General features: G+C 45.0%; 1 protein-coding gene across 21 annotated transcripts in view; it reads left to right on the top strand.

Annotated features, from left to right (window-relative positions):
• Positions 1-15,041, top strand: part of ptprfa (protein tyrosine phosphatase receptor type Fa) — a 62,554-nt gene that overhangs the window by 21,541 nt on the left and 25,972 nt on the right. For 7 of the 21 annotated variants that reach the window (XM_057037144.1, XM_057037146.1, XM_057037139.1 and 4 more), the window contains exons 5-12: positions 2,525-2,707; positions 4,602-4,619; positions 5,707-5,810; positions 10,623-10,911; positions 11,241-11,822; positions 12,487-12,623; positions 13,058-13,202; positions 14,308-14,613. In XM_057037144.1, the coding sequence (XP_056893124.1) occupies positions 2,525-2,707; positions 4,602-4,619; positions 5,707-5,810; positions 10,623-10,911; positions 11,241-11,822; positions 12,487-12,623; positions 13,058-13,202; positions 14,308-14,613 (1,764 nt within the window). Of the gene's footprint in view, positions 1-2,524; positions 2,708-4,601; positions 4,620-5,706; positions 5,818-10,622; positions 10,912-11,240; positions 11,823-12,486; positions 12,624-13,057; positions 13,203-14,307; positions 14,614-15,041 lie in introns of all 21 variants that reach the window. The other 14 variants (XM_057037158.1, XM_057037157.1, XM_057037145.1 and 11 more) reach the window with 6 other exon arrangements.

Here is a 15,041-nt window from a genome sequence, read left to right as displayed (position 1 = left end):
GGCGTAGCCCTCAAATCCCTGCTGGAATCCTGCTTCTTTCTCAACTCCAGACCGCACAAGGAATGGCAACGGCATCAAAGGCAGTCGTGTTTTTGCGGGAATTTCAAACAAAGAATTCACATCTGCTGTTGGATTATCCTGAGACAAAGACAGAGGACAGCAAGTCCTTCACAGTAAGTTCAGGGACAGAGGACAGCAAGTCCTTCACAATAAGTTAAGGGACATAGGACAGCAGGTTCTACACAGGAACTTCAGGGACAGAGGACAGAGGACAGCAGTTCAGGGACAGAAGATGGCAGGTCCCACACAGAAAGTTCAGGGACAGAGGACAGCAGGTCCCACATAGGAAGTTCAGGGACAGAGGACCCTTTAACTGAGCTTAATAAAGCTGAAAACGGAATCTTTTATGTCTAATGTAGAAAACCGTCAGCCTCATAAACAAAGACCTCTGACTCAGTCTGTCTCCAGTTTTACATGCAAATCAAATGTCTCCAAGAAGGACAACATGAAGGACTTTTTTCCTTTGAGAGGACGTTTGAAATGTTTACAGACATTTCACCTGGATAAATAAAGGTTAAATAAATGCAAATGTTTTAAAAAAGATCACTTGTTAACCATTCGCTCCATGTTGAGACTTTTGGGAAGAAAAATGCAATAAGTAACAGACCAGTTGCCATGGTGATGATGATACTGGTTGTACTCCACCAGAGTGTAGTTGCAGACAGTTGTGGGTGCGTCGGTGACTGTCGGTGACCTAATCGTCGGTGACCTAATCCTAACTATAACCCTTACACTAATCCTAACTCTAACCTAACCCTAACCCTAAACTTACCCTTACCCCTACCCCTAACCGAACCTAACCCTAACTCTAACCCTAATGTAACCTCAACCCTAACTATAACCGTAACCCTAACTCTAACCTAACCCTAACCCTAAGGACAGAGGGAGTCACCACTGTGACACAGATTGTCCTCCGAGGCAACAATGTTTGTGGTTCTGGGCTCTAGGTAAATGACAGATGAATGGCAACTGTGATGTCCTTCATTAAGGACTCGCACAGATCTTCTGAAAACCTTCGTTGCAGACTAGAATGAGTTCCTGTGGGCTGACTGAACAGCCCTGCTGTGCTCCCTCTGGCTGAAGGAGATGTTCCTTCCCTATCTGTAAAAACCACCTTGATGCTCTGGAGTCTAATCTTTACATCTGTGCTGAAAGCTTATTTCCCGTCTCCCACCTGTGGTTCCTGCCTCATGATGGTTCCATCATGAGCTCCACGCTGAAGCTGTTTTTAGACTCCACTCCACTCCATCATTTATCAACACACAGCATGCCAGCGTCTTGATTATTAGAGCCTGGAGGAACAAACACGCACCCACCGCAGACAGGGAAGCTGCTCACTGTTACAGGCTGATAAAGAAGTAATTAAAGATGTCAGATTCGTGACAGATTTAGACGTTTATTTGTTGCCTTCAGCCCAGATCTCTGATGTTCTTGCTGGTGATATTGAGAATTATGGAACTTGATTTCTCTTTCTAGCTGCACGCAGTGAGTAAAGGACACTGTTGTCAGGACTCCGAGTGTTGAATGAGCCAAGAGCAAAAGGCCATTTGTCATTAAATTACTCAGACTTTAGAAATAAGGAATCAGCCCTTGCCCCTTCTCTAAAACGTTCCTTATTTATATGTTATATGTAATCTTTTACTTTCATCTTTTGCCTACTATAGGTGACTTAATATGTGTGTAGCTTAGCTAAATGCAGTGTTAAATGTCTTTAAATGGCAACATTGATGAGGAGGTTATGTCTCTCCGTTCAATATTCCAACTGGAGCGTGAGTCCCTGTGTGGTTCTGTCCCCTCTGTGAAGTTGTCCTCAGGCCCAACAGCATCAGGTCCTGTCCTCAACCAGCAATAAGTGTGAAACAGCTTTAATAGCACTAAGGACAAGAAGAAGAAGAAGAATGGATGCTAAATTCCCTTTTTAAACTGCGAGCAGAAAGAAAGGTTCCCTGACCTTCTCAGGAAATTACACTTCTGAACCCCAATCCCAATGTTCCACAGGAACTCCTGCCTATGATTGAACAACACATACTGCATTGTTAGCACAACAATGTCAATAATAATTATCTGATATGTAGTTTTAAATGTATCTTACAGCCATCAGAATTGTGATGTCTCTGTCCTCATCAATAACAGTTAAAGTGTTTTCTTTATGGTCAAAAACAAACTAGACCTCAGGTCTAATTGTATTGTTTCGATTTTCCATGTTTAATTGAAGCTACTCTGTGTTATAAGACACTTTCCAGTCTGTGAGATGCTTACTGATCTGGAAAGTTTACGTGGGAGTGTAACTTAAATGCTTGCTTGTAGTTGTAGTAATTACTGGTTGTCGTAACCACTGCAGGCATCAGCAGGTGGAGCGTTAAGGTTGTGGGACAACATACTTCAAACCGCACAGTCCTCTTGGACAACAGCGGGAGCCTGACTAGAAGCCACTTTACATCCATGTGTTGCATCTGTTTCTCAGAGGACCAGATACCTCACGGATTCCCCACCATTGACATGGGGCCTCAGCTGAAAGTCGTGGAGTTGACACGCACAGCTACCATGCTGTGTGCTGCCAGTGGTAACCCCGACCCAGAGATCCACTGGTTCAAAGACTTCCTCCCTGTGGACCTCACCAACGGCCGCATCAAACAGCTGCGCTCAGGTGAGGCGCCCTCCTCATTATGTTGGCTCTCGGCTCTGATGACGGCCTCTGGTATTTAGGTCTACATTTCTACACCGTATATACAGTACAGCCACCAGCCAGAACAAGATCTGTGACTCGATGCATCAGAGGTTTCAGTTTATTCAAGCTGCGAATCATTACGGATGATATACATCAGGCATGAGACACGGTTGAAACAGTAAAGAAATACATTTAAATTGGTATGGTATGGAGATGATGGTCATCCATAAGCACTGAGCAGCAGAAGCCACGTGAGATGAGCCAGGCTCCTCCTCACCCACCAAACCACCAGCCAGCTCACTGAAACGCTGCGTGGCCTCCAGCTGAACAACTATATGTTGAGCAGCCTGACAGCTGACCTTTCTCTCACTTTCTCTAAGGAAATAGAAAATGTTTGTTTGCTGCCAAATTATTCCAAACCCCACAAAATAGACCTAACTGGCTCTCCTTGCAACAAGAAAAATGGACACGTTCTCCATCAGTGAGGCCCCGGGGGAGCTGACACCTCTTTCACATTAAAATAAGGGGATCCAGCACCCGGCCTGTCACTCATAACTCATGCTGATTGAAGCTGAGCTGATGAAAAGCTGGAACAGAAACGTCAGATCAGGTGGATTTAAATGCCGATTCTTTCCTGTTCGCATTGTCCTCAAATATCAGGACTACCTGGGTTTCTGGCCGGTGTGAAAGGGGCTGGAGAGACAGGCTTTAGGAGATCAGTGGCTTTAATGCCCAGTCTGAGCTATTTGTTTCGATCTGGCACCGTCAGCACAGACAAACACATACAGCAAAACAAAAGTGAAGTCAAAGATCATCCTATCTTGGCTTCACTCTGTGGGTTTGATACTAAAACATTACTGCCATTCGCTATTAGTTATTGTAGCTATTGTGGACACCCACACGACTGTTGTGGACCTTCACCTCACCTCGTCATGCATCACTAATAGCTTATCGGCTAGCTCATAAACAGGAAATGTAATGAAACTGCCAATTTACATCTCATTACTGTATATCCCTTGACATTACAACCCTAGATTCACACACCAAAAAGCCCCCAAAACATCTAAAACTTTTATTATTTATTTATTGACACGATAAAGAAAGTGGCCAAAGATTGACAGTTGACTTTAGACAGTTTCACATGCTGGAGACCAGTATGAGCCACTACGCTACCATTCCCAGCCACTAATATGACCCACGGGACTTTGATACTCTGCAAATATTTTCTTGGCTAATGGACCTAAAAGAATCCTCAATCATAACATTGTGAAAACATAATAAAGTCCTATTATTTTTCACAATGAAATCCTGTCATGGACGTGTCTGTGAAGTGCACCAATAACTGGAATCATGACAGGTGCCAGTCCCACCGGCTCTCTGGAAGCTGCTGATGTCCCTTTGACCGTGCGCCGGGGGCCACACAGCTTCCACGGCCTTGTACCGACACGCCTCTGTTCCCTCCAGCTCAATTATCCAGATGGCTGCATCTGCATAATAAGCACCATTATCTTTACTGTTTGCTGCATATGATCTCACATTTTCAATCAGGAAGACGTGAGGTTTAGAAAGAAACCTCTACCACTGATCTACAAATATGAAAATGGATTTTTACTCTCTAAACAGTGGTTTAAGCACAAGTTGTGACAATTCATCCAATCATAGTTAGTTTAGTTCTGAGCTCAGTGTCATCTGGTGTTAGGGACGGCGTGATGAAGGTCTAGATCACGCAGCCTTGTGGAGATATATGAGCAATGGAATCTCTACTGTGTCCTCGGTCCTGCCATTCATGTCTTTCTCTGTGTCACTTTTCAGCTATACTTCATTAACTAATGGTTATCTCTTAATCTTATTTGCATTCATATTACCTCACCAGGTGGTACACCAATTAGAGGTAAGAATGCTGAGTACACAGAAAACACCCAATCACCCCCCCCATCGTCCCGTCTCCTGCTCCACCTCCTCCTCCCGTCATCTTTGTCTTTCATTATGTCCATCTCTGTGTTCCCTTTCTGTAAACAAAGAATCTTACGCATTATATTTTTTCCCCATGCTGAAACCAGAGGTCGTAAATAAATAAAGCGAACACTAAAATCCCACGTGCCAGATTTCTTTCAATGAAATATTCCAGATGGAACAATTTATTAATTACATGGTTGGACAAAACAGAGATTTGAGATTTACCAATGAAACCAAAATCAAAAGGGAAAAATCAGCTGACAGGCTGATCAAGCGCAGGCACACACACACACACACACGCACATGCACATGCACACACTGTCTGGACTCACCATTGATGAGACAAATGATTTGTTTCCTGGTGGAGCTCCTGCTGAGTCTGCGCTGGACACAGCAGACGTCCATGGTGCCAACGGTGGTTCTGAGGATCTCATCCCACAGTGGCTCACACCGGTCACGGTTCCTGCGGCTACAACGTGGTGGTCTGTGCTGTCTGTGTTGTAGGCTGCAGCTCACTGTGGTGATACTGTGTTCTCCTTATTTTGGGGCCTCATCATTCATGCTTTTATTTACTACCATATTCAGCTCAAGCCCTAGAAGAACTGGGGGATTTACTATATTTAGGTGTGCCAACAGAAGGTCCTGAAGATCCATTAATGACAGAGTGATGGGGACATTCTTGAGATTCGTTGGTCTGTGCATTCTTTTACAAACCATTTCATAATAAATTTCAGGAGTTTATTCTGAAATATGTTCTCCAACATGTCATTTTCACTTTTTTACTGTTGACTGTGGAACCGCATGATATCACAGTCAGTCCACGACAATGGCGTCACGACATCTGACAGCAACCTTAATACGCTTATCATTCATATTTATTCGTCACAGTCTCAATGAATGAAGGTACATTGACTCATACATTTTTTCTCAAACTGAGTTGTGCTTCTCACCCCATCGGGGGCTTTAAATTCATTCCCTTCCAGCTCTTCCAGGGTGAAGCATTTATCCTTTTTGTTCCACAGGAGCTCTTCAGGTTGAGAACAGTGAGGAGTCAGACCAGGGCAAGTACGAGTGTGTGGCAGTCAACAGTGCTGGGACGCGATATTCAGCTCCAGCCAATCTCTACGTCCGAGGTAAGACCCCCCGCAGGCCCCCCGGCCTACTCCTGAGAGCTAACGTGGAGGTTAGATTCCCACCATTCAGCAGAGGCAGCCAAACGTGTCCGTTCCCCTACAGTCGCAGCCATCATCTGTCTTCCTGACTGATCTATTTACCTCGATTGCAGGCTAGTTTAGCTTGAGCGACCTCCCTTCAGCGTCTCGGCACGCTTGTTTTGACTCATCGCATTTGGCTGAACTTCTGCCTTTGTTAATGGGAGAGAGACGACTGCGTGTGGAGGCCTGTTTCCCAGCGCCCTTAAACCAACGCATCAGTGTGAAATAGGGAAGGACGAGGACCAGCATCCAGGAGGTCTTTCCATCAGCTCTTAAGCCTCAAAAACCTGTTAACAGAAATGTAAACAAGACCTAATGTTCTATTCTACAACACCATCTACACGTGCAGATGATGCGGACAGGTTGATCAGAGGGCAGATCATGTGATGTTTTTGAACTCGTCACAGTTTCTAAGGGGTGAATTCTTTAAGCGCGTCGTTAAACCGTCTGTTTTTTACATTTACGTCCGGCTTTGCAGGTTCTCGCAGCTTCAGACAGCTTCTTTCTGCTGTTGTCAGTCACTGAAGATGCCCAACACTTGAAAGTCTTGTTTCATCTTGCGCACATCCAACGCTCACTCCATCATTCAGAAGCAGCCATAGGTTCATACTGCCGAGGCTCCTCCCATGATGCAACTGTTTACATCCTAATGAACTAGATCTAAACCTTCACCTGACATTACTGGATCACTATGAATACAGGGATCATGGTAAATGGTTCCAATCAGCAGATTTATAGTGGACAGTAAACTCAAGTGACTGTGAGTGAATATGAACAAATGACCCCCCCCTCTCCCTCCCCCCCTCTCCCCCCCTTCCCACTCTCTCCCTTTCTTCCTCCCTCTCCCCCGCCCTCCCTCCCCCTCTCACTCCATCTCCCTCCCTCTCTCGACCTTTCTTCCTCCTTCCCCCTCTCCCCCTCTCTCCCTCCCTCCCTCCCCCTTCTCTTGTGAGTGGTGAGAGTGGTGATTCAGGCTCACTAATGGACGTGCAGATATTTGCTGGTTTTACTCTCTTTGTTTCTCCTTGTCTCTTCCTCTCGCTCCTATTTCTTCTTTTGTCTTTATTTCTTCCTCCTCACTTGATCTTAAATCCCTGCATCTTCACTGCACCCTGCCATCCAAAAATACTATCCAAATCTGCTCAGATCAACGGGAAGGTTGGTTATTTTTTGCTCTTTTCCCTTTAAAGTGCAGGCCCGGCAGACTGAAGCTGTGCTGCGCCAGGCGCTGCAGGCTCGTCCCGGCCTCCCTCTAAGCCCCCCTGATCCCACAGTAACTAACCCACCCACCCCAACCTCTGCTCCTTTACTGTCTTTAAATAACAACACTGTGAATGGGTTTATGCTGCCTATTTTCTGACATTTTGTGAAATGAGCTTGGATAAAATCGTCTCCACATAGAAGTCACATGATCATAATGTTCATTCAATCAATCAATCAATCTTTATTTATATAGCGTCTTTTACAATCAAAATTGTTTCTAGGCACTTTCCAGAATCCCAGGGCCTGACCCCAGACAAGCAACAGTGGCAAGGAAAAACTCCCCTTTAACAGGAAGAAACCTTGAGCAGGACCAGGCTCATGTAGGGGGACCCTCCTGCTGATGGGGGCTGGGTAGAGAGAGAGGAGAAGGGGGAGGACAGGTAGAGGAGAGAATAGGTAGGAGAGGAGAGGAGAGAATGGGCATAGATCATAGAGAATACATACAGAAATACATTATATTAAGTAAAGTTAGCTGCCGGTACAGTCAAGTTGAGTGGGTCAGCGGGGTTGGAGGTCAGTATGCAGCTCTGTAGATGAATACAGAAGGGGGAGGACAGGTAGAGGAGAGAATAGCAGAAATCATAGAAATACATTGTATTAATTAAAATAAACTGCCGGTAGAGTTGAGTTGAGTGGGCTGAGTTCACTGAAATAATATTAGTAAGTCGTGATAATATACGTGCGTTAAAGATAAAATCTGATGGCACAGCTCTTACTGTAGTTCTGGGATGAACCAGCATCACGTAGCAGCCAATCATGTAAACAAACGTTTAGGTTAAATGGCTCCAGTTTTGGCAGCTGGATTCTTACTGCCTGTTATTATGGTAGTGGTGGCTGCAGACCTCCACACTGGTCCCATCAATCCCGACGCTGACATAGAGAGACACCTTCTGAAGGGCCTGCACTGGTCTGCAGCTCATCACAGGCAGGCAGGAAGTAAGAAAGAACTTCTGAGATTATGGCCTCTGGTGTTTGGTACATGAACATAGGTCTGTCTGGTTCTTGTTAGATCTTGTTTGGTTCTTTAGGTCCGACTTGGATCCCTTTAGTCCAGTGATACTGGTCACATTTGCTCTTCTCAGACTGGTGATAGAATCCAGAGTTTCAGCTCATTTCCCAAAATCTGCTGACTGGTTCTCTCCACTGACATCGTCTGCAGCATGATTGTCTAGTTTTAATTGTCTTCACTGACTGACCGGCATGGTTCATCTGCATGGTCACTGCTCCTCTCCCCTCCTTTACTCCCCTCCTCCTCTCCTCTCACCCCCTTCTCCTCTCCCCCCCTTCTCCCCTCCCCTCCCTTCCTCTCCCCTCCCATGAGAGGAGACATCATTTGTAAAGGTTGTGGCACATCTGCTCAGACTGTTGAAAATCTTGAAAAAACATGGGATATTAGTGTTAGTTAAGGACTATTCAGGAAATTAGAAAGAAAAATCACCAAACTAGACGGACAGACGGACGGACGGACGGGCGGGCGGGCGGGCGGATAGATAGATAGATAGAGATAGATAGATAGATAGATAGATAGATAGATAGATAGATAGATAGATAGATAGATAGATAGATAGATAGATAGATAGATAGATAGATAGATAGATAGATAGATAGATAGATATGTCTATTGGACATTATATGCTGTGCACGCTCCTCTCTGTCGTGCACTTGGTCCCTGACCATGAGTCCAACATTAAGGATGCTGCCTCGTCTCCACCTGCTGTGCTGCATGACTTTCCTTCCATATAGATGTTTTCACCAGAATTGACTCTTTGCTCTTTTTTTCCTCTCACATGTCAATCAACCCATGATTTTTTTCCTGCATTTTAATGATTGCCTGCTTGTTTTGGTATATCCCTAGATGTCACCATGGTAACTGTGTGGCTTCAATCAGACAACCAAAGTCTTTATCTGCTTTAAAGCATCATGGCGCTGTGGCCATGCTGAGTAGCCAACATCACAGTGTCACCACAGCTAACAGATCAAACCAAGAGGATCCATCATTGTCACCTGAATCCAGGACACACAAACCCTGAGATGTCTATTCAGATCCTCACACCCTAAAACTACATTTCTGTTTGTACCTGTTTGGCACATACTGTGAATAATAGCTGTCTCCTTTGAATGAAACAGGTTCAACCATGTGCAAAGTGCATTCAGATGATTAAAATCCTCAATCAGTGGACGTCTTGATTAAGATTAAATATCATCAGTTTGAATGAGTTTTAATGAAAGTGCCTTTTATTTTTGATGGGGGGGTGGGTTGGCAGCACTAACGTGTGCTCCGCACTTTCGCTCCACATCGATAGGCCCAACGTGCTGCTCAGCAGCTCCCTCTTTTATGGTTGCCTCGTTTTGTCAGCCAAATTCTTGATAAACTTCAAAACTTTATTGATCATTCTGGTCAAATGTGATTGCTACAAGTGTTGTACGCTACAATACAAAAAAAGTGCTCAGTATCATGTAGTTAAATGGTTTATTAGAGTATTTTTCATGTTATAAGGCGACATTTTTAGATTATTTACTACTAACGCTTGCTTAGTCCCTCTGGGACGCAGAAATGTGGTTTTTCCTACATGTCTGCTTTTAGGTTATTCTTGCCTCACATGTCTCATTTCTATCATTTCAAATGTATCTTTTTTGTTGTTGAAATCACGCTATCGTGTCATAACATCACTGTGATAGTTTCAGGTTATAACATGAAAGAATACCGTTACATAAAAAATTACATAGTTACAAGATACTGAGCTGCTTTTTAATGTGTGACAGCAATACGCTTCTGTAGATTCCTGCTGTGTATCAATAACAGCACCGACTACCAAGCAACACAATTGTTGTTATTATTATCATTATTACACGATCCCAACAAACAATCCAGCCGGTGAGTAAGTATAACCAGATGAGGTCGGTTTAAAAAGCTGTTGGATGCATTTTTAAAGGTAATGTTGATGTTCTGATGTAGTTTTGGTTTTATTGTTACTATATGGAATTACACACATACACACACACACACAGATTATGAGGCCAGATGGAGGGTCAGTCCCGAGCCTCGCCGCCACTGTGGCTCAGGCTAACTTATCTGCTCTGTGACGGTGGGGAAACTAGAGCAACCCACACAGACACAGAGCTAGCACCATAGCCCAACACAGAAAGGCCTGTTGTAGCTGGGAATTGAGCCCCTGACCTTCTTGCTCTCAGGCAATAGTGCTAACCACTCTCAGGGTTGAGGGTAGGGTCATTTACCAGTCGTCCTCGCAGCCATACCACTGAAGAGTGAGCTCCTGCTCAATATAGTCCCTGTCTGACACAGCAGCAGCACTGCCATTTTAAATTAAAAATCTGTCTTACTGCCTTTATGAAGCATCTTGTGTCCAACTATTGCATCAGACCTTCTGCGCTGGAGAGTCCAAATGGAACCTAAACTTTAGACCAGCACTAAATTTCTTCTCTAAACTGGACCCTCACAGCTCCTCTGTGTCCCTGCAGTACGACGCGTGCCTCCACGCTTCTCCATCCCTCCCACCAACCAAGAGGTGATGCCCGGGGGCAGCATTAACCTGACGTGTGTTGCAGTCGGCTCCCCCATGCCGTTTCTGAAGTGGATGAGTGGGGAGCTGGAGCTGACCCGGGAGGATGAGGTGCCGATTGGCCGGAACGTGCTGGAGCTCACCAACATCCGGCAGTCGGCCAACTATACGTGTGTGGCCTCATCGCCTCTGGGCGTCATCGAGACCACAGCGCAGATCTTTGTCAAAGGTCATCGTTTTAGCATGCCTCTCTGTCAGCCCCTGAGCTCCGTTTTTACCTCACAGTGAAAGTAAATCTTCATTGTAGCAAAGATTAAGTGACGTAAATATAATGTCAGGCTCAGTGAGACTATTATTATTGTTGTAGTTGTTATGATTTTTTATGGTCATTAGTTAGAAGTGTCATTAGAAGTGCCTCTTCCCTGAATGTGTGTACTTATCTGTAGGCAGGACATTTTTCATGCTCTAATTTCATGTTAACGGCACGTTTTTAATTGAGTGAGGCAAGTGAAAAACATTGGGTGAGAATATTCACAATCGTTTGATTTGTTTTAACAGCGCTGCCCAAACAGCCCACCTCCCTAACTGTTACAGAAACCACGGCAACCAGCGTCACCCTGACCTGGGACTCTGGCAACCCTGAGCCTGTATCTTATTATATCATCCAATACCGGTCCAAACTGTCTGAGAATGGTTTCCAGGAAGTGGACGGCGTAGCAACCACCCGCTACAGCATCGGCGGCCTCAGCCCCTTCTCGCAGTACGAGTTTCGAGTCATGGCCGTCAACAACGTGGGCCGCGGTCCTTCCAGTAGTGTTGTGGATACTCGGACAAGCGAACAAGCACCTTCGTCGCCTCCGCTTCACATTCAGGCGCGCATGTTGAATGATAATACCATGCTGGTCCAGTGGGAACCTCCAGAAGAGCCCAACGGTCAGATCCGAGGATACCGAGTGGTCTACAGGCCAGAGGATGCAGCTCCACTCACCTCCTGGCAGACCCACCAAACAGATGACAGTCAGTTGACCAACATCTCCAGCCTTGTCCCAGGGATCACATACGGTCTGAGGGTCCTGGCCTTCACGTCTGTGGGAGACGGACCGCTGTCTGACCTTCTGCAAATCAAGACTCAGCTTGGAGGTAACTTAAGCCTCACTTTGCTGAAAGCAATTTATTGTTGAAGATGTGCTTTTCCGTTCTCGTCCTCTAACTTGTCCTGTGATCATTCAGTGCTTCTATTGGCTGAACCTGCCTTCACCCACAGGTGGAAAGATGATGTCACAATCATTAACACACAATCAATGCATTTAAATGTAGCCAGGGTCCCTGGGGGACCCAAGGGTCCACACACCTGTCGTGTCCTCTCTAACTGTCCACACATCCAGTCTCAGGTGTTCCTCTGGACCTCCTGCCTGGCAGTTCTATGCTGTACCAACACATTGTCCCACCCGTGGACATGTCCACACCCTCTCAGTCTGGACTCCTCTTCAACATTTATCACACATCATCCTTGAATCTTTACTCCACCTGTTGCTGCAACTGTTTGATGTGAAAATGATGTTCTGAAAGTCACTAGCAGTTTCTTCTCTGTCATCCATTAGTCAATCGCTCAAAAGCAAAACAGCTTCTAATTTTCATTCCAACCCCAAGTGCAGAAAACTTTGTCCATCTCTAATAATGATGCAGTAGTTGTTGTCTCAAGTGGGTGATTCTAAAATTTAGAATTTTAGAATTCCCACCAAGTGGAAGGTGATTGGCCCATTCTTTCTGTTGAGCTCGTGGTGCGTAACTCCCACGTCTGTAGTTCCAGCTCAGCCGTCAGACTTTGAGGCGGAGGCGGAGCTGGACTCCCGGATCATGCTGTCGTGGCGTTGGCCGGTCCCGGATCCCATCGTTAACCTTGAACTTCACTGGTGGGAGACCAGCAATCCCAGTCAAAAGGTAAATCTGTTGTTCGTTTAGTTTGAGTTAGTTTACTTTGGCTTTAGTTAACCATCTAATTTAGGCCCCGCCCCCTCTCTCATGATTACATCCTCCTTTAAATCACGTCCCAGAACCCACCGGTCCAGTCTGGTGGGTTCCTCCTGTGGCCTTATGGCTCTTTAATTACTTTTTATTTTACTTTATTCTTTTGTTAATGTCAAGTTTTACTTTTATTTTAATGTTTATTTTTATGTGATGTAACATAACCCCGAGAGTTTTGTAAAGTGCATCTAATAATAATAATAATGACCATCATCATCATCATTATAATAATGTGTGTCTGTGTGTGTGTGTGTGTGCCAGTGTGTGTCTGTGTGTGCCAGTGTGTGTGCCTGTGTGTGTTCCTGTGTGTGTCCCTGATCATCATCATGGTTCTTTTCTTGTCTCCACAGCATCACCTGACCCTGGAGCCTGCTGGCTCCTATGCCGTGGATAATCTGAAGCCAGACACTGTTTACGCCTTTTCTCTGGCAGCCAGATCTCAGAAGGGTTTAGGTGTCTTTACTCCAGCTATTGAGGCCCGAACTGCCCAATCCAGTGAGTAGGGATCCACTAATGTGGACATGGTGGAGGTTCTTCTTCTCTTTGAACGATACAAAACTTCGTCCAGTCTGTCTAATGTAACTCTGCTAAATCATTCATGGGATTGTGATTGGACAAACGTGTAATAACCACTAGCGTTAAAAAAAGGTGAACCACTGGGTAAACGACCACCGTCCTCAGGTCCCAGGTCTAGGCAGGCCCTCCTGCCTTCTCTGGTTTTTGTGGATCTGCTCTCAGCAGAGCCAACTCCTGCTACATGTTGGACCAATGTTAGTTGTTAACACTGTTGGGCAGAAGCAGCTCTTCACCCTGTTGAGGGGCTTTTCGTGAACATTAGACGTACTGGTTACGCTGCTGGTGCAGATGCTGCTGCAGCATTTGTGACTGTTCCATTTGAAAACCGAGGCCTCTGGCTCCTCCTCAGAGAAGGTAAAGAGATCCAGTCTGGTCAGGAGGTACCACAATGTCTAAGATATGAGAACTCCTGACCAACAATGCCGACCCTAAAGGTCGGTCCTGGGTCTGACAGGCAGCCAACGTGAGCTCTTGTCTTCCTGTTTCACCCCTGGGTTGAGGGTGATCCTGTCCTCATAATGTTCCCTCATGTCATCAACCTGTTTCACAATCATTTACCTTTTTCAATTTAATTTAATGTCATGGTTGTTGATGTCAGGATGAACAGTGTGAACTCACCCTGTGATAGGAAACCTTTTTACCTCATGTGGGCACAGAATGTGATAAAAGTGTGTTTGTGCTGTGTGTTTACAGCTTTTTATTTCCCTCTATGCTCAGGCCGTTTCAGGACTGTTTGGCATTAATCCCAGGTTGCTAACTGGCTAACAATGAAGCCTTTCATTTCGAAATGTGGACGGCTACATCTGTTTTTCAGTCATGTGAATTTCACCCAGAAGTCTAACGACATCTTTGTTTGAGTGGACGGTCACAGATGACTGGGACTCTGAAGGAAAACAGAACTTAATGTATATTATAAAAGAGGTTTCAGGGTTGTGGCTAGCACATCAGAGCATTCGTGTTATCTGTGACTCTCCACACATTTCTGTGTCTTGACTGTGTTGTCCTCCATCTTTCCCTCCATCAGTCCCATCATCCCCTCCCCAGGATGTTTGTTTGCGCAGCCTCAGCTCCACCAGCATCAATGTGAGCTGGGTGGCCCCACCCACAGACAGCCACCATAGAAAGATAGTGGGCTACATCCTGCTATATCAGTCTTTCAAAGGGAAGGACGTGGAGCTCCACCAGGTGTCAGGGATCAGTGCTGATAGCAACAGCTACGTGCTGGAGGGCCTGGAGAAGTGGACCGAGTATTTTGTGTGGGTGAGGGCCAACACTGATGTGGGGCCTGGCCCAGAGAGCCCCCCAGCTCTCATCAGAACTCTGGAAGATGGTACGTTGCCGATGAGCTAATGTAATCTAATGCAATATCATCCAATCTAATCCCATCTCATTTACAATAAAAAGATGAGTGCAAATAGTTTTTATTTATTTATTTATTTATTCTTGTTGATAATACAAATCCCACTGAGGACATATCTTGCATTTTTACATGATGCAGTGCCGTATTTAGCAGCACCCTTACATCTCAAATTTTAATAACAGGCATGAAATAAATCTGTACTTACTAAATGAAATAGTTAAAATTACAATTTACCACCAAAAAAAGAAAATCTATTTTTTACAACTATATTTTTAGATCCAGAAATGTTCCAGCTGTATCCCTCAGAAATGTGAATGTAAAAAAAGTTTCAAAAATGATTACAAACCCAACATAACTTTTTACAAAACTTTACAAACAAAACTTACAAAAGTTTTTAA

The sequence above is a fragment of the Takifugu flavidus genome, chromosome 7 (genome assembly GCF_003711565.1).
Source record: "Takifugu flavidus isolate HTHZ2018 chromosome 7, ASM371156v2, whole genome shotgun sequence".
Lineage (NCBI taxonomy): Eukaryota > Metazoa > Chordata > Actinopteri > Tetraodontiformes > Tetraodontidae > Takifugu > Takifugu flavidus.
This window is presented reverse-complemented; position numbering and strand designations above follow the sequence as displayed.